The sequence below is a fragment of the Haliaeetus albicilla genome, chromosome 8, assembly GCF_947461875.1.
Source record: "Haliaeetus albicilla chromosome 8, bHalAlb1.1, whole genome shotgun sequence".
In the NCBI taxonomy this organism is placed as follows: domain Eukaryota; kingdom Metazoa; phylum Chordata; class Aves; order Accipitriformes; family Accipitridae; genus Haliaeetus; species Haliaeetus albicilla.
The window spans coordinates 11,308,758-11,328,186 of record NC_091490.1 but is presented as its reverse complement, the minus strand read 5'-3'; the positions used below and the strand labels follow the sequence as shown (position 1 = coordinate 11,328,186).

The window sequence follows — 19,429 nt, the reverse complement described above, 5'->3', positions numbered from 1 at the left end:
GACAGGAGGCCTTACACCATAAGCACATACAGCATGAATATCCTGAGGATACTGACCCATATGCACCCACCACCCCTCTTGTTAAGTCAACCAAAGTACACTGCCCTCTGTTTTCTGACTAGGCCTCACACCTGTATAGTGCTAGTTTCATAGGCTATGGAGTCCATACATCACAGAATAGCAGTGACCTATTTCCTGCATTTGTTCTCATGGGTATCCATGTCATATCAGCACATCGTATCTCGTTTTTCATATGGCTTTGATGCATCTTACAAGACATCTTAATAAGCCAGACAAATGTGATCTAGAAGGAACTACTATAAAGTAGCAATGTAAAACCATAATCAAGGAGTAGCTAGTGGTTCACAGGTAAACTGGTAAGATTATCATGTAGGACTCTGGAGGAATCTGCCTGAAGTCAAACCAAGGAGTGAAGGAGGGCCAAGCACTTCTGAGGCAGGATTAGAATTAAAAAAAATATTTGCTGCACAAGTGCGAAAACAGGAAAACTGTCTAGCCAGAAGTTCTGCAGAAAGGATCTCAAGTTATAGGGGATCATAAACTGAGTACTTAGTGCTTGGTGCTGTTAGTAAGTATGCTGAAATGGGAGGGCTGATTTCCATCTCAAAATTTTTCTTTGGAGGCACCCATGCTCAGCTGCTTAGTATTTTGGCTATAAAAGGCAGTTTATTTTGCATTATGTCTTATACATCTTATATTCATAGGCTCATCTTTGCCCATGCACCATTAAACAAGTATTTCACTAACTGATTTTTTTTTCCAAGTATGCACCTTTTTCACTGCTCACATGAATAACCTTCCCACGTGTATGCTTAAGATACAAACTATACTGACATATTGTTTAGAGTATTTCATAAGATGGAATTTTTTTCTCTGATGACTAATTTTGATTAGTAAATCTCTTGACTCCTACAAGGTTAAAAGCACAATTCAAGGTGGTCAAGACTGTGGCCCTGTTGACGTGAGTTCTGTCTTCAAATTTGATCTCTGCCTGTCCCAAAGATAATCTTTGGAAGGCTGCACTAGCTTTAGCAGTTTTGTCAGAGCATGTTCCCTGACAAATAGAAGTTATTCTTCTCCCTGTTATACATATGTCAACTCTCTAGCTGTTGGGGAGGGGGGAGCTTTCAACAGTTAAGCCCATTATTACAATGGCAGTGAGGTGTCCCCTGCACTACAGAACTAATGGGAGTGACCCAGACAAATTGTTTTCCTCCTCTTGAATTAATCTTCTGATGGTAATGCTAATTAGATGGCTAGGCATATTTAAAACAGCAGAAGAACTGTCAGCCCTGAAACATCTATTTTAGCATCCAGAATTGCCCAAGACAAAACTATGAATTCTTCCCTGGCTGTCAAAAGACTTCACCATTCCTCAACAGTCAAAACCCTCAAATTCCCCAGTGACCACACCTGTACAGCGACATGACCTTCCCAACATACAAACACACAGGAGACTGAACTTGCACAATTCTATATTGGACCAATGATCCCTGTTTTCATGTATACATGAATAATAAACTGCAAAAAGTCCATTTTTAACATTCAGCCAAAGTGCTGAAGTATTTCCAGTCTCTCTCAAAAGTTCAGCTACAGAATGCAGAGCCAACAAGAACACCCAAAGGAATTTTACAGCAACTTGAATATTTAGTACTGGCTTTGAACCTGAAGGTATATTTGAATAGAAAAAGATCCTGGATTTTAGTCTGACTGCTGTTCCAACACACACATTTTATAATTAATAGTATCCATTTCCTAATAAAGTATTTAGTTTCAGTGTGATGCTTATCTTCCCCACAATTACTTATAGCTTCATCACCCCTTACTGGTCTTCCCAGCTAGGAATTTAAAGGTTTGGGATCATGGCTGGGCATTGTTCATTTACATAAACAGTCTTTGCCTACCTCAATCTTAAAAGCAAACCTCAGTGTGCTGCACTTGCTGCTGAAAATTAGAACAGGCACTAGTCAATCAGCTGCTTCAAACTAGACTGCTAATAGTTTAACTAGGTTCAGTTTTTCTAAGCTAGTTTCTATAATACTTAATACTCAGGTGAATGTGAGTTTGAAGTGTTATAGTGATGGCTAACAAAATCAAAATGCTAGTTTAATATTTTATGCTGAATAAACCACAAAGTTTAATTTGTGTATGAATAGAGGTGCACTAGAAATGCTAAAAGATCATTCATAGCACATATGACCATTAATATATACATCTAATCTGTAATGCACTCCTATTCCCAAGTCAAGAGAAGGCAACTTCTATCCACTGTATTACAAAAGGAGTTTCCACAGAAAAGGTTGGAGGGGAAGAAACCATTGAAATCAAATGTCAGTTACATAGCAAAACAAAAATCCCAAATGCTCAAAACAGTCCAAGGGTTCTTTGCTAAATCACTTGAGTGAACCCAATGTATAATACTCACAAAACAATAGACAAATACGTAACTGAAAAAGCTCTCGTGACATGAGGTTTTTTGAAACACCTTTGCTAATTTAAAAGGGAAGGCTTCATTGGTCTTGTAAAGTTACTTATGTAGTAAGTCTAGAACTATCTCGAGTTCAAGACTATCCTGGATTTTTCTCAAGTTCAAGACTATCCTGGATTTTTCTCAAGTTCAATCATTTAGCTGGGAGTCTGCAAATCAGACTGAACTTTAACTGTGTCAAACCATGAGGCTCTCCTTCCTGGAAGCACATCAAGGTTCTTGCATGAAATCTGATCATCAGCACAGTAGGATTAATGACAGAGGTGGTCAGGCTGATAAACTACCAGAACAGAAACCTGCTTAAATTGGGTATGGAACTGCATCTAAGATAAGGTCATAATGCATTCTCACCCCTTTGTGCCAAAACTGAAGTGAGACCTTGTTTGAAACTGATGTGAAAGAAAAGGCTTTATCACTCCTTGTCTCCCTGCAGGAGGTCTGTGGTTGTTTCTGGGAAAACAGACACTAGATACTCAGGCTACTACCATCGCTCTCTTAAGAGTAATGCCACTGATTGCAGACTGACACCACGTGATGTCTAGTTTAGCTTACTGAAAGGGGGAATGGCAGGGGAAGGTTTTTAAAGAGTTAGCAGACTTATTTATGCACAGGAAGGTAAACTGGATATCACGGATTTCTCTCAATCAACATAAGTTCTCAAACAGATGTTTACCTCTGTATGTCATTACCTGACTAAACCAAGTGCTCTCTTAAAATAAGATATTCTTAAATCAATTACTATGAGTGCTGGAAATTTACCTTTACTTTTAGTCAGTTTTTTCCCCCACCTACTTTTCTTTCCTAATGATCATTAATACCATACCTTTCTGCTGGCTATAGAAGCACCTTGCCTCAGGGTGCTTCTCCATGATGTTGCTCACCAAGGCATGGTAGAATATTATAGCTATTCCACCTAGTAAGTCTGTTCACAAAGTATGTAGCTATTTGACTACAAAACTTTTTGAAATCCCAACATAAATACGATAGGCAATACCACTATAGGATAAATTCATAACGTAAGCACTGGAAAATCCAAGCATTAAAGAAGGCTAAATCCTGAATTTACAGAATGGGAAAAGACACAATGTCTAATCAGTAACACTGAGTTAAACCTAAGACAAAACTACTCCAAAACATGAATTCTGAAATTCACACAAACAAACCAAGGTCATTATTCCCCAGCTACTTAGAGATGACCCAAGTCTATTGGTATCCTTACACACTTCACAACAGCTTCACCATAAAAGCTGTAAAGATGAGCTCTAGTGGCACACAGAACTTTACAAATCAGTTCATTTCACATTAAGAAACGTCCAGATACAAAAACAGTTGCTACAAAATGCACTACAGAAAGTTTTCCAAACAAGAAAATAAGAAACAAAAAACCAAAACCAAACCCTTTTTTCTGGTTGGTATACAAGCTGGCTTTACAAAGAGGTGCCCTGTACCAAGTCTCCTACACACCCCAAATAAAATTCTTCATGTCTGCCCATTCGAAAGAATTAAAAACTTGTGTTAGTGGAAGTTAATTCCATATACCTAGCTAAACAAAAAACTTCTGTTGAGTGACTTGCCTTTACACAAGAGAAGAGATATATATGGAGATCTGAATGCCTTTGGGTATTAAAGCAACATTAAGATAATTTTCATTTTCTAATTCACATACCTATTCACAGCAATAAAGCTTGATAAGAGGCTTTTTGATTTAACTTCTTCAAGAAAGGACCACATGAAGTGTCATGGAATGGACTTAATATATTGTGAGATAAAGTTTTCTGACATTTCACTGAAATGGAAATAATTTGGAGGGTGACTTCATTTAAAGTCAAGAACTAGGACAAGGAAACAAATTATTTTTGCAATGTCTGAAAGCCTGGGAGTCAACTCAATGTCTTACTCCTCTACGATAAACCCTACCAGAACAGTCAGAACAGCCAGAACAGCAGAAATATCACCAGAACTACAAAATTGAGGTTGCCTGTATGGTTTCACAAATTGCTTTACAAAGACCTTACCCACTTCCCAGCTTCATAGCAGCAAGTCACTGACAACATCAGATTTTCTCATTCATACTGTTTACTTCAAACCAATCTCTGATTATTTGCGTTAGAGGCATGGCATAACAAGCAGCAAAGGAAAAAGAGAAGAGCAACTAATTGTATCGTAACTTCAGTGCAATAAATTTTGTGGTTTCAAATTCAGTAATCATGTGTAGATCTCCTAACACACGCATCTAGTGTTGGGAGGCAAAGACTACCAAAGGAATGAGTACAATCCCACAAAACTAATACAATAGCTAAATTAAACACATTCACGCTTACATATGAGAGAACCAGTAGCCATTGATGCTTAATACACCACATGAATGCAAAAATACATGGCAGAGACCAAAAGATAAACCAATTTTTATTTTTTTTTAGCTTTCACTGTTTCTCCCAAATAGCCTCTGCACCTCCCCAAATAAATTACAAGTGATAAAAAACTGCTGGAAGGGTGACAGAGGAAATATTTAAGACCTGCAAGCTCTTCATCACTCACTCATCCTGAGTAAAGCAAATATAGGAACAAACAGTCGACTTCAGTGAAAAGTACTTCTGCTGAAGTCTTGTACATTCTCAGCACCAAACATGAAGCAATCAACACGGAGAGGAAAGAACTAAACACACACCTTGAACACCTCAGAGAAGAAACCAGAGCCAATTTTCTCACATGTGAAGTCATCGAGACGAGTAAGTCTGGAAAAGGCACTTATCAGGGCTCTGTATGAAGAGGTACAAACTCTTCCTATCTGGGATGCAGTCCCTTCTCCTCCAGCACCACCATCAAAGTCTTCAGCGCGCTCCAAGCGTGGTGGAAATCCTGCTATTGAATTCCGCTTACTTCGGTCCATTTTGAAAACAAGGTTTTATTTTGCTAAGGAAGGACTTCTCACATCTTAGGTAATTTGCTGTCTTCTCTACTCTTGTTGGATCCTAAAATACAAGATATTGAGATTACCATTATTGTAAACATATCTAATAATTTTCACAGGACTCCAACACAGCTGACATCAGTTTAAGGGAATAAGAAAAAAAGCAGAAGATATCCAAGTGGGGGCACGAAAAAAAAAAGGAAAAAAACCCACCACAACCAACCACACAGCATCATCAGTAAAGACAGACAATGTAATGAACTTTTCCATTAGATTCATGGAAATACCCTATGGTCTGGCTACTACCAGATGAATAGGTTTGGAACTCAAAATTTAACTGGTAACAAACAACTTTCATCCCCCCCCCCCCCCCCTTCTTTTTTACATAAGTTCTGGTTGCTAAAGCAAGCAACTAAGCAGGAGGAAACCCACAAAATGTAACGTTCTATTCTACTTCAGTAGCAGTTGGTGACCAATCTACTGCTATTGCAAGCAACCATTTCACATTAAGGAATGCACAAGGGATCCCTAACTATAAAAAACAGATCAACTTTCAGTTGACATAAGGAAAATTATTAGCTGTCAATAACAGTAGCTAGAGCACCAAAACCTTTGTTTTTAAAGCTTCCACCTGTGACTGTTCCAAGACCAATTCCTCAACTAGTAGGAACATAAGTTTAAATCCGCTAAAGATCCAGCCCCCAATTTTATAAAAACATCAACAGCCCTACTACAAAAACAAAGCATTCTTATAAGAAACTGCCAGAACAATTCTCCCCACAAACACTCTTTTTAAAGCTATATTAATTTCAGTTCAACTGAAAACACAGGAAACAAGCCACATTTGCCAAGTAGGAGAAAAGAAAGGGGAAAAAAAAAAAAAGGGGAAAAAAACCAACAGTAAGGGAATTTTTCGATCTTTTTAAGAAGATGATGAAGTAATCGGGATGACTCTGGGGCCCATCAAATTCAGCTTGGACTGGCAGACTTGACAGGTGGCCTACTTTTTTTTTTTTTCTTTAAACCTTAGACTCGGGAGGTTATTCATCTTTTCCACACTTCACTGTTCATTTACAGCAATTTGGTGAGCTCCTACAAAACCTGAACAAAGTGAGCAGTCACAGAGAGGATAGATTTCTCCCTCTCTTCTTTTTTTTCCTGAGGGCAAATGAAAAACTGGAGGGAGGAGAAGGAAACAATAAAATTTAAAAAAAAAAAAATGGTGGACAAAATAATCATGAAGCAGGGAGCAGGCCAGGCAATTATACTTCTATTTACACAGATGTACAGAACCTGAACAATACACTAAATTTGAAGAGCATCTCAAAAACAGAGGCACACCAGCTGTCTTCTGAATATATAGCAGTGCTGCTACAGCCATGTTTTGTGTGCAGTGTATCTTTCACAGATGCTCTGTGCCAACACATCAGAAAAACACATAGTCCTTCCCTGCCTTCAGAAGTAAGCTCTGTTGAACAGCGTGAAATTAATTTGAGGTTGTCCTCTCCAAAAAAGAAAAAAGAGAAGAAAAAAAAAAAACAAACAAACCCAACAGCAAAAAAAAACCCCTCCATATTTTTCAAGGGTGTTTATTTCAAACATCTTAACACTTACCTCTCTAAATGGGAGTCAGTGGGTATAAGAAGTCAGTGGGTATAAGAGAGTCTCACCTGGGCCTGATTAAGAAAATCTAATCTCTATCAAATCCTACATCATGGTATTCCTACAGAATTTTATATGCTGACTCCCACACGCGTGAGCTTACTGCACTTTTCAGGTGATAGTACTACATAGTCGAATGTTATGGTGTGGCCAACTGCCACACAGAAGATCAGGATCCAATTTCTGACCTCATATTCTTGCCCCATGCGCCTTGAGGGTCTGGAAATGGTACAGAAGCACCATGGGAAGATAAAGCCTGTTCTATCTCCCCAGCTGAGAAAAATAGCCCAGGGAACCCCCTCAGCTGTTGAGAAGATGCCCAGGAATTTCCATGGCACATTTAAATAACTCCTTTTGATCTGAAAGGGACAAACTATCATTTGGTTCTTTTCAAGGAGATAAAGAACTGTCTATGGAAGGAGGATAGATGGGAAACCATGGTGTTAACAATTAATTTTCTGGAACAGAAGATGCAAGTATCTTTGCAGACTGACCAGAAAACCTGCTGTAATTGAAGAAACAATTTTTTAGAACTTATTTGCATCGGAGTAATACCCACATGCACTAGACACTTTCCAAGGAAGGGAAAGTTTTTGCCCCAGAAATGCATAGTCTGACACTCCAGTATCCCAGTAACGCCATATGAAGTGGACCCTGGGGCCTGTAGACACCCCTGCTAAATCTAGTGAAACAACATATCCCCACTGCAGCCCAGCAAACTAAAGCAACTGGTAAATCAGGACTGTGAGTTTAAGTTCTCAGGCAAAGCAAGATATATGCAAAAACAAAACAGGGAAGATTGCTGTTGTCATAACTAGAGGAAGATACCAAGTTAGGTAAGTGATCTTAAACAGGAGGAAAAGCCTAACTGTCTTAAGTATCCAGATACCATTAACAAAAGATCAGCTCTCAACATAGTCTCTCAATTTATTTAACAGGAAAAAAAAAAAAAAAAAACACACAGAAAAACAACAACCAACCTCCCTCACACATACACATCCTTTTGATGGAAATCACATGGTGAACTTTGCAAAACTCTATACAAATCCCACAATGAAAGAAGAGATTCAAAGTACTCCACACAATGTAAAGCCCAAAAGGTTTTGCCATCTGGATTCCCAAGTAACCCATTCCTTCATTTTTGCCTGCTAGTTTGCCTTCTTTCCAGACAGCTACATGAAATCCTTGGAAATATTAGGATAGAGCTCCATTTGTCTAGTACTCTGCCCAGGACTGCATACACAGAATTAGAGGAACATTTCAAGTGGGCACAATTCCAAGTGGGCCTCCTGTCATTTTGGCCAATTACACTAATGATCACATTCTCAATGAAATCAACCAAGGTTTAATTGACTGTCAAGTCAGTCTGAGGTACTTTAATTTACTACCTTGTATGGTTAATTAAAGTGCACTGAACAGAATCCAAGACTAAACTGCAAATCCTGCAACTAACTAAAAAGCTGTTGGGTGGTTTTCTTCATATTAAAGTTCAGCTTAAAAACTCTTAAGATGTGCTCAACAGCCAGTTAAAAAAAAAATAAAAAAAAAAAACACAAAACACCACACTCTAAGAAACATTTCCCAATAAATTCTCAGCTTTCAGACCAATTTGGCTGACATCCTTATACAAGAAAAATGCACCCCACTCTGCCAAGACAAAAATAATTTAGAAATAGACCTCTCAAAATGCATACCTGCTCTACTCATCCATTTATTACATTACTGAAAAGCATAATTTCAGGATGTTTCATGCCCTACCACATTTTAATTTCTTGGGTTAAAAAAAAAAAAACAAAACAAAACCTTGGGAAAAAAAAAATCCATGTTAATATTATTTTAAGATCAGTTTCTCCACTGCATGAATGCATTATTTTTTAATTGTAGAAACTACTATAAATACAAATACTATCGGCATTTATTTGGTTAATTAGCGGTTTGGCTTTCAAAATCAATGTCTAAGCCTGCAAATATTTAAAGATGGAAATCCCACAATAGCACATCAAGTTATACCCCACACATCAATGTAAAACTAACAGGTGACATGTATTAGCCAGTACTTAACATTTTATACTTCATAGACATAAAAACGGGTAAGGCTTCTCAACTTTAGCAGCATCCCTTTAATGCCTCAGGGTATAAAACAAGATCCTTCCAAAAAACATTTCAATTCATTACTAAGATGTTTTCTGCCCCCAGTATCTTTATAAATATCTGCATATTTGCACTCAAATGTCAAACTCACAATTTCCTAAAAGATGGCCTTAACAACAACAACAACCATTTTTAGACACAGAATACTGTCGCTAGGCATTCAGCCTGGAAAGCAATAAATCTGGTGGATGCATGTTATTAATTTGAAAAGGTTTTCTGAAGAACAAGATGCCAAAGCTTTGACATAAGTCATTTGCCAAGAGTTAACTATTTAAACTCATAGTCTGATGTAGCTTCAAAACCCAGCACTACAAAAACATGAAGGAATTATGCTGGCAAGTGTCACTCAACAAAATAACAACGTGGGGGAGGAAGGGAAAAAAAAAAAAGAAAAGAAAAGAATTCACTGCAGTAATGTGCAAATTTCAGAAAAGCTCCAAAGGAATGTAAAGAACAAAATCTTCCAAAGACTGAATTGACTTTGAGGTCATTACCCTGGAGAAAAAAAAAAAGAAAAAAAAGAAAAAAAAAAGAAACACAAGAAATCAAATTAAACAGGTAAAAAGAACCAGGCATTCCACAATTTTGTTCTCAACTGCTGTTATTCACTTTCCCAACAGAGGACAGTTCCTTGGTTTATCCATAACTTAGCTTCTTGTCTTTGGGGGAAAGGTAGTATCAAATATTTACAGACAAGGTAGCTACAAGTACCAGAGCTTGCACTATGTTTGGCCCAGCTCATCCTGAAGCTGAAGTCTTTTTGACTACTTTTACAGGATAAGTCTTAAGGGTCCAGTTTATAGTCTTAGTTACGACACTGCACTCGAACATGAAAATCCCAACATTTTCTATTTTCATTTAGGTAACATTTTGCTTTAATTTCATCCCCCCTGTAGGGGATAATTGCTAGCTCGAGCCAGTACTGTCATAGCACAAACTTCCCACAACTAGGGCTGACATTCCTCAGAAGAGACCTGCATTAGCCCTACTACACCACTCCAGAAACGGGAAGTCTGCTAAACTGCATCGTGGTTTTATAATGCAAACAAACCTCCACAAGAGGCTAAGCTGAAACAAACAGTTCATTTATTTTGTGACTGTAGCCAAGTTTGAAACCAGTAAGGGAGACTAGCCATTAACTTACTGCAGAGCTCAGGATTCAGGGCCAAGGTTGTACATTTAAAAATATTTGCATCAAGCATAGGTATAAATTCTGGCACATACTTAGAAGGCAAATATACCTGGGGAGGGGGGAATATTAAAAACCCACAAACAAACAGAAAACCACTTGATCCTTATGCCCACAGTATAACTGCCAACAGTTTCTAAGGTCCAATTATAATACAAAACTAAACCTCTACAGAAGGACCTTGCAAAAATCCATTCCTCTCCTAGCCTGGTTTTACTCACTCCAATCCACAGTGCAGACAGACTCTAGCCTAGTTACAGAGCATCGTTAGAGTTAAATAATCACTCAAGTAGATCATGCACAATACACAGCTGCTGCTTCAAATGGATACTTTTAATATATTAAGTTTGCCTAACAAAACAGAGCTCAGTGAAGACACTGAGAAGCAGCTCATGCCTTCCAGGTGTCAGCAGGCTGACATTTGCTTAGCTCTAGAGAAAAACAAAGGGAATCAAAGCTTTCCAATACCAACAGGTATTGTAACATCTTAATCAAGGAATTTCCCCCTCAGCCTCTCCACCAGGTTTACGACTGAGGTTCACAGGAGACGGGAAGCAACTTTCTATTCTTTTGATGCAAACAGTGAGACAATCCAGCACAGCAAAGGCAAGAAAAGAGAACAAGAATGCTTGAAAGAGGGATGAAGATAAAGTAAGCAGGCTGAATTTCGTACCTGACTGACCTCTCTCGGACACAATCTGACATTTACACATCATCACACAAAACAGTCAATATTTGTATTTTGCAGCTAAAAGTATCATCTCCATGAATATTTAAAACGCATTCTGTAATCCACCCTTAAAATACAGCTGAAACACCAGTCTGTGTTACGGGTTTCATGTTGCGGTGAGACACCCAGCACCATGTTTGCTTCAGGTACCAGCTGAACTAACAGAACAGTAACACAGTCTTGACTAATTTATTTATGAATTTTTGAAGTGAGAACAGGGCTTCCCCAATCTGTTGTTGTTAAGCTATGGCAGAGATTGGAGTCTGCTGGTATTTACACATCAATCTGAAGCACCCTGGGTACCAACGGGAAACATTTAACTCACAGTCTGTGAGCCACAGACCTGGAGTGTACAAAGTCAGCCTTCAAAAGTTATCTCAACTAACTCCACTCCTGGTTGCAAGAGCTATCACAGTTCTCCAGTGCAACCAATGGCACAATCATATCAAAAAGTGGCTTCACCACTACCAGAAATGTGTTCATCTTAAGAAAAAGCGACAAGACCATATGAAAAGAAGCTTACTATCCAAGTCAGAAAGAGGACTTGGCAACAGACAACAGATGGAGCCAGTGTGATACAGTTGCCAATTATTAGATGTACTTAATGATAAATACACAACTTCAAATGAGCATGTTAGAGAACTAATAAGCAGGAAAAGGGCTTAAAAAAAAAATTATGAACACTGACCTTTTTGGCTCTTGCCTAGAAGAGCATTCATTTTTGTGCCAGGCTGCAAGATACCATGCTGCAAAGATACAATAAAAAGCTTTGCCATTGTGCAGATGCATGGTTCTTGGCTACAGGAAGAATACAGAAAGGGAACCTATGATGCAAGTGAACCACAAGCTTCATTCTTTTCTGCAGCAGACACAGAAGCAACAGTCCCCTCCTTTAACCCTGCATTTCTTTCATGAATTTATGAAATCATTTGCATAAAGAATTACAATGGCAAAAGCAAATGTATAGAATCGGAGGGTATAACTAGGTGACAGGAGGCCTATACCACCAGAACACCTCATTTAGACCAACTTTCTGCTTCTACAGTCACAAAAATATTAAGCACTGAAGCAAGGATTGCTGCATCCCTACCTCCTGCTCCACTCACACTGCCAGTTCACCCTAATGAAACAGCACAAAACAAATTCTAAGCAAAAAGTGTAGGAGAGCACACACTTGCCACCAGGTACTGGGAACACACGCCTCTGCCTTCAGTTCAAGCTACTCATGTTTTGCATGCAAGTTTTACATGAAGACAAACCAAAATGGACAATGGAATTACACAGCCATGTCTGCTTCTGCAAGAGTCAGAAGATTACATTCTTATTGGCCTATCAGGATATGGTATGCAACAATAATTTCCAAAGATGATGACTAAATGGAAAGGTTTATGGCTGGTCTACTGGGCATATGAGAGTTCCTCATTAAAAAAAATCTTATCTTAGGTTGTAAATTCCACTGCCTAATTAAGTCCATAGAACTGCAAGTCTGTTGATTTTGCAGACAATAAATATGCTAGAACTCTGATCTCTACTAAAAAAAAAATACTAATAATTTCAGTTGAAGCATAAAGGCTTCTCATAAATTAGCCTAAATATTCGCTGTAAGTCTTTTTAGGGGGACAAACAGAAAGGTATACACTTAAATAAAATTCAGGTCAGTACTCTTGAAATTTTAGCTTTCAACTATCAAGGTACCACCTATCAGAATACCCAAGTGGAAAGTGCCCCGTACTTAAAGCAAATACAGTTCCCACCCTCAAAGGAATGCAACATTGAGAGTGATCACTTGCATTTATACAGCACCTTTCATCTGAAGGCCATAAAGCAAACATATATGCACATACACCTGAACAGTCGAGCCTGTCATTAAAACATGATTCACGTATTCTTACAGGGTAGCACTTAAAATAGCAAAACCCGAGCCAAGCTTTCACACCTCCTGGCAAAGTGACCAATTTCAAGGCAATCCTCATGTGGCGGGGCAAAGATCCCAGCCGTGTTCAGGCAGACCCTTGCCCCCGGATCAGGGCACGCGTTTCCTGCAGCCAGCTTTCCCCGCAGCGCTTAGGAGTCCTGCAGCGCCCGCTCCCACTCACACCTCGTCCCAGGGACGAACGCAGCCCACCCCCAGCCCCCCCGCACCTGCTCACCGAAACGCATCACTCACCTCACCGCACTGGGGGGATGGCGGCGGGACCCCGCCGGCTGCCCCCTCCCCTCCGCTACAGAAGGGTGCCCTTCCCCGGAGCGGCTCCTCTCCCCCCCGTCACCGCCGTCGGGGGGTGCCCCCTACCCGCAAGGGCCTTCCCCTTGCTGGATACCCCAGAGAAACGCGGCCCCCCCCCCGCGCTGCCCCCCTACCGCCGCGCGCGCGCCGGCCGTTACCTGAGCGGCGGCGCCAGCAGGGCCTGCGGGCGGCGCGGCCTCTCATGGCCGCATACCCCACCCGCGGCCAACCCCCGGCCCCTCAGCAACCCGGCGAGGGTCTGCCCCGCCGCTGCGGCAAGCGAGGGGGCCCCATGTGAGGAGGGAGCCCAGCTGCGGGACCCGGGGCTGTGATCGCCGTGGCTCCTCCTCCCCGGCCGCGGCCCCCGCCTCCTCCTCCTCACGCGTCCGCCCCCCCCCCCCCGGCGAGCGCCGCTGCTGCCGAGCCGCCCACAGCGCCGGGGCGGTACCCGACCAGGAGCCGCCCTCCCGAGCAGCCAATCGGCGCCGGGCGAAGCTGAATGGACGGTGGCGCTCGGCCAATGGAGGAAGGGAAGCCGGGCGGAGGGACTCGCAGATAGTGCACGTGAGTGCCCCTTTCTAATTGGTCATAAGCCACTTGAGAGGCAGGCAGTTTGGCCAACCATACGAGCGACAACAACTCCCGAGAGAAGAGCGGGAGCCAGTTGCAGGAAAGAGAGAGGGGCGTTGCTAGGGGCGCCTCGCTTTCACTGGTTAGCCCTTGAGGGCGGATTATAAATAAGCGAGTTAGCCAGTAGGAGTGTGGTGCGCGTGGTGACGGACGGGCGGTAGATCCAATCCCCGTATGTTTATAGGCAGCGGTGGGCGGGAAGCTGTCAGTGCGACGGGCAACCCCGACGGGCGCGGAGGGCAGCGGGCCCGGGCCCGGTCCGGCGGGTCCCAGCAGGCCGCGCGCGGGTGCCATGGCGACGGCGGGCCGGGGAGCCGAGGAGCGCCGGCGGCGCTGAGGCGGGGGTTGGGGGTGTGGGCCAGCGGCCGGTAACCGACTGTCCGTCCGGGAAGGGCAGCAACCCCCATCCCCTTCCGGAGCGGCTGCCTGGCGGCCCGCGGGCCCTCACTGCCCACCTCGGGCCTTCCTGCCGCAGGTGCCGCCGGCTCTTCGCCCTAAAAGTTGACCGGCACCGCAGCCAGCTCCGGCGCCAGCCCTCACCCCTCCGCCCGGACAGCCACGTCCTTTACGGTGACCATAACGGGGCTCCGGTGCGGCATCCCTGCTGTTATTACCTTTAATTACCTGTCCTCCTGATGTGTTTCCCACAGGATTCACGCCCTCGTCTGGTCTCTTCCTCCCTCCAGGCCCTGCAACTTCAGCATTTCACTCGAACTCTTCCCTTTTTTCCCAGCTGCCTGCACCCCAGTTGTGGCGCCAGTCACAGCAGAGGAGCACGCTGCACAGAGCATCCTGCTCAGCCCCTCGAGTCCCTGCCTGTAGCCTGCTTAATGCATCTCAAATATTCTGAGGTTTTGGCTGCCAAGCTGTAGTAAGTCTCTCATTTTCACTTACAGACTGTTATTTTTTCAAATTGTAACTTAGCCACATGTAGGCAGCCTGTAACAGATACGGAAAAAGATACCTTTCTTCCTGCTAGGACGCACTGCCAAACTTCAAGTATCCATTCCAAAGCACGGCAGGACTAGAACATCTCATTAAGTGGTCGTGAGGGGCTTTTGGTTTTGTTTTACACTGACAAGGGACTGACTTTTTTCCCTGACCTCATCTTTGGTAAAGGCTGAGCTATTTTTACTGAAACTCTTCAAAAAACAAAGTTCATTGCTGTAGAATCTTGGATAGAATAACCAAGTCCCAAACAGTTAAAACTGGCAGAGTTGTAACTAAAAAGGGTCTCAGACAAGAACGGTCACTCAACCTTGCCACATCATATTAGTAATATGTTTTCTTGTTATCATTTGTCATTAAGTTTACACCCCATCTTTTCAACTTGATCCAAACTGTGCTTTGATGGAGTTTCATGTTGGAAACATTAGCACCAACTCTACGAATAATACTGAATGGAGATTTATCCTTACAGTTGGATTAAAATCTCTACTGTGCAATTTATTAATTTAATTTAGTCTCAGAATTTCACCCAAGTCTACAGTGAAACTTTCTCTGTATATTTAACTACAAAAAAATGTAATCATTTCTGCACAGGTAACAGATTAAAAGTACTTTGCGTGGGCAAAAAAATTGTTCTGTTTTCTTCATTTTCCTCTTGGATTTCCTTCACAGGAAGTTTTCCCACACTCCCAAATGTTAAATATCAACCACATGCAAACATCTATTCTAATGACAGCTCAAACACAGTCTAATGACAGCTCAAACACAGGGTGCAGCAAAGCTTTTCTAATTAAGCCATTAAACAATTATTATCATATCCATCATATTTTAATCAGTGACAAAGCAGATGAAACTACTCAGATCCGTCAGTGTCTTCTGCTCTCTGACACTCAAGCTGAACTGACCTCCAGAATGCAGCTTTTCAGCAAGACTAATTTTTTAGAACTTATTTTTTAAAGTTAAATTTCAATGCTTTACATTTTGCTGGGATTTATCTAAGCAAGTTGAAAAGACTTTACAAAGCCAAATCTGAAACACCTCCCTCTCAGTGGTCATTCACTATGCCAGAGTGCAGTGGTCACTGAGGCCTTGTACCCTGTTAAATACACCCCAGTGCCTTCCAGTTTCATCTCACCATTTCCCCGGTATCCCTCGTCCCTCCTGGTTTGGAAGCTATTAGTTAGCTTCAAGATGACATCTGGTGGTAGGTTTTTATTACTTCTCTTTTTGGGAGCTAATCCCAGCACTAAAGCAAATTAATTCTCTTCCCCAGGTCCCCGTCATAAATTTCACCTCTTTTCTGCTTCCCAAACAAAATACACGTTGTCCCTGCTTTTGGCCTGCAAATGTCTTACTGGTAATATCCAGGAATAAGCGTTTATCGCATGGGCTGGTGCAAAGTAACATCATTAAAATATGCCAGTGTGATTCAGTAAAGTTAAATCTCAGTTGGAAACACTCCTACTGTATTTCATATAACGTTGCATCAGGTCCTGTGATGTATGTCATTAATGATCCCTGGTTTGAGAGGGAGATAAGATAGTCTTATGACCCCTCCTACAGCTTTACCTCAAAGGCAAGGCCTACGTTTTGAAAACGGAAAAACACGGGTTTTGCTGGTGACCATGTGTGTATATGTACATCAACAGCAGAACCTTTGTTTGAGAAAGTCCCCTGACCCTCCTTGCAGCTGGAAGAAGTACCCTAGCAAATCTGCGGCCTTGAGATCTGCAGAAGACGAGTGGCTTTTGTAGTCTTCCTCTGTTTCCCGGAGAGAGGAAAATGAACATTGCATTAGAAGACTCATCAAAGAGACTCATCAAAGGCGAAGTCTTGCAGATGTCACAGCGTACTTTGTTCTAACGACCTCTCTCTTACATCCCAGAAGGGGCAGGCAGCCTGTAAATACCGCAGGAAGCTCTGCTCACGGCGGGTATTCCCCTCTCCTCCAGCTGCCCCCAGGCTGCTGCCCCGTGCAAAGATCAGCCACTCCAGAAAACAGCTCTGTGGCTTGCGGTTTGCTCCTCTCTGCTCTCAGACTGACTATCTTCCCCAGACAGATCACTTTGGCTTTTTAAATGTAACCGGCTTGGCAAAAGAACAGCCAAGGGTTAATTCACAGGGTGGCAATAAAAACAGACATGAGAGAAGTTGGGTGAGAGCAGGCAGGAGGGGGAATTCCCTTCCTCCAGCCTCTGGAAATGCCCCAGAGGAGAGAAGTTTGGGAGATTTCTCCTTCCCAAAGAGAAAGAGTCTGCAATGTAGCCACGTAAATTTGCCTCCACTGTAGCAGAGCAGGTGTCTTCCCTGACAGAGAGGTTTTGTGGGCTCCAAAATTAAACAAGTGTCAGGCAACAGGGACTGTATCTCTCCTCCTCCAGTGTATGAAGGCAGTGGGCTGACTTCACAGCACTGTGATGAGATTGGTCATTTCAGTTATTTAACCCATGAAATATGTTGTGTAATGAAACCCATCAAGGAAAAACATCTTCTTTAGATAGGATTGGTCAAATCCCACTCTGATTTACACCAGTGGAGACCTGGAGTCACGTCACAGGAGCTGGAGGAGAGGGTCCCAGCAGGACCGCCTGGAATTTGCCCTTGTCTAATGTCAACGCTGTCCCTTTTCTAGCCCCTGTCCTCAGTGGACATTTAACAGGACAGCCATGAAAAATGATCCCCTTAGGCTTTCAGTCACACACCAAACCCCCTAGATTTCGAAAAGCATCTTAACAGGTTCCGCTGGAGGCGCATCCTCCCACCAGCACCTCCCTCAGCCAGCCTTGCAGGTGGCCTTTGCAGTCCAAAGTGAGGTTTGCTCATGGGTGAGAGGCCATTTCCCACCGCTCTGAGCAGGGGAAGGCACAGCTGAGGCTGCGCTTGGACCACGTGCCCCTTGTCATGTCATGACCATCCTCCTGGCAGCAAGGAGGACTCCGCAGGGGCTGCCTGCACGCTGTCCTCTGGATAAGGATTTACATGCCTGCTGATGAAGAACAGGGTTAACAATTCTGTCTCACCACCGGTGCAGACAAGGCAACCAGCATGTCCTTCTGTACAAAGCCATGCTGCCGCGTCAGCCCAAACCTGGCACCGTGCATCTCTGCATGAGACCTGGCAACCATGGGACTCTCTGAGCATCTTCCATGTTTCTCTTCCAGGAGACCGGGCAGAGCCCAGGCGGGAGGCTGGCAGCAGCGCCAGACACCCTGCCTCCAGAACCAGAGAGGGCTTGTGCTGGGGCAGATGGATATTCCCATTTAGGCAGCTGCCATGCTGTGACTGGAGCCATGGTCTTGTGCTCCCCTGCCTGCTCATCACGGCCATCTGCTGTCCTGGCTTCAGTTTGGAGCCTGTCCACACTGCAACGGTGCCGTGGCATGGCTATAGCCAAGCTCCTGGTGGTACCATAGGCATGGAGCGGAACAGAGCTGGCCGGCTTGCTCCAGCCTGCTCCATGATGCTCCCAGCCATGAGGCTGTGCAAGCACCGGGACAGTGAGCCAGGACTGACCCTGTGTCACTGTGCCTGGGTGGCTTCAGCCCTGGGGAGAGCCCATCAGACTATGCTTCAGCCCTTAGGAGCTGAGGGGCAAAGGGTGAGACCCTAGTTCTCATGGCAGGCCTGGGGCATGGCTCCTCTCAGCAGCCCCTGAGTTTTTGGGTTGTCTGATACTAAAATACTAATTTTGTAGGGGAAAACCTTAAACATCTGACAAAGGTGTATTCAGAGTAACACCCACCAGAGTACAGAAATATGGACTTGCACTAGCTTGGACAGTGGTGGACGCCCAAAGAGACCATACAGTCCTATTAAGCATCAAGGCCACCAGCCCACGTGGCCATCAGTCTTACCTCTCCTGCCCCATGCCAAGGCCTGGAAGGGTTCCTGCATTGCCTGGTGCACAGTTCTCATGCCCCAGCTAAGCCAGCTCCTCTCTGGGATGAAAGCACAGCTTTTTGCCTCCCCGGGCTGCGCAGCAGCCTCCCCTCCTCTGGTTACACTCCTCACACTTGCTGCCCTTACCTCTGCTATTACAACAGCGCAGAGACCCATTGTGGCACTGAACTCGGAGACCTCTGCCACAGCAGAGCTCTTCAGCTTGTCCCCTCCAGCCACCCTGGGCTTGGGCACCCTGAGCTCTACCCCTGCTTCCTCCAGCCAGGGCTTTCTGCAGAGCTTCAAGACCTATAAGCAACCAGCTGCTACCAGATCACTGCTCGGCTGCCTGAGAGATCCCACTCTCGGATCAGCATGACCCTGTATATATTCAGGTCTCCCAGCCCCTTAATTTTCCCTGAGCCAGGAAAGTCCCGGTGTTTATTATTCCTCTCCCAGAACAGTTCTCTATCTCCAATGCTTTGCTGCCTGATCTGCTTTTTTTTCTTTGGTTTTGTTTTTCCTTTCTTCCTTCACTGGGTTACAAAGCTGTGAAGGGTCCTTGGAAAGGAAGATGAGTGAGTCAGGACAGA

The 19,429-nt window shown here is 43.3% G+C and overlaps 1 protein-coding gene across 1 annotated transcript in view; it reads right to left on the bottom strand.

Annotated features, from left to right (window-relative positions):
- The window catches only part of TESK2 (testis associated actin remodelling kinase 2), an 85,660-nt gene extending 71,900 nt beyond the window's left edge, over positions 1 to 13,760 (bottom strand). The window contains exons 1-2 of the mRNA XM_069788865.1: positions 13,538 to 13,760; positions 5,178 to 5,481 (exon numbers count right to left, since the gene is read on the bottom strand). Of these exons, the coding sequence (XP_069644966.1) occupies positions 5,178 to 5,399 (222 nt within the window). The 5' untranslated portion in view covers positions 5,400 to 5,481; positions 13,538 to 13,760. The remainder of the gene's footprint in view (positions 1 to 5,177; positions 5,482 to 13,537) is intronic.
- Positions 13,761 to 19,429: the final 5,669 nt, after the last annotated feature.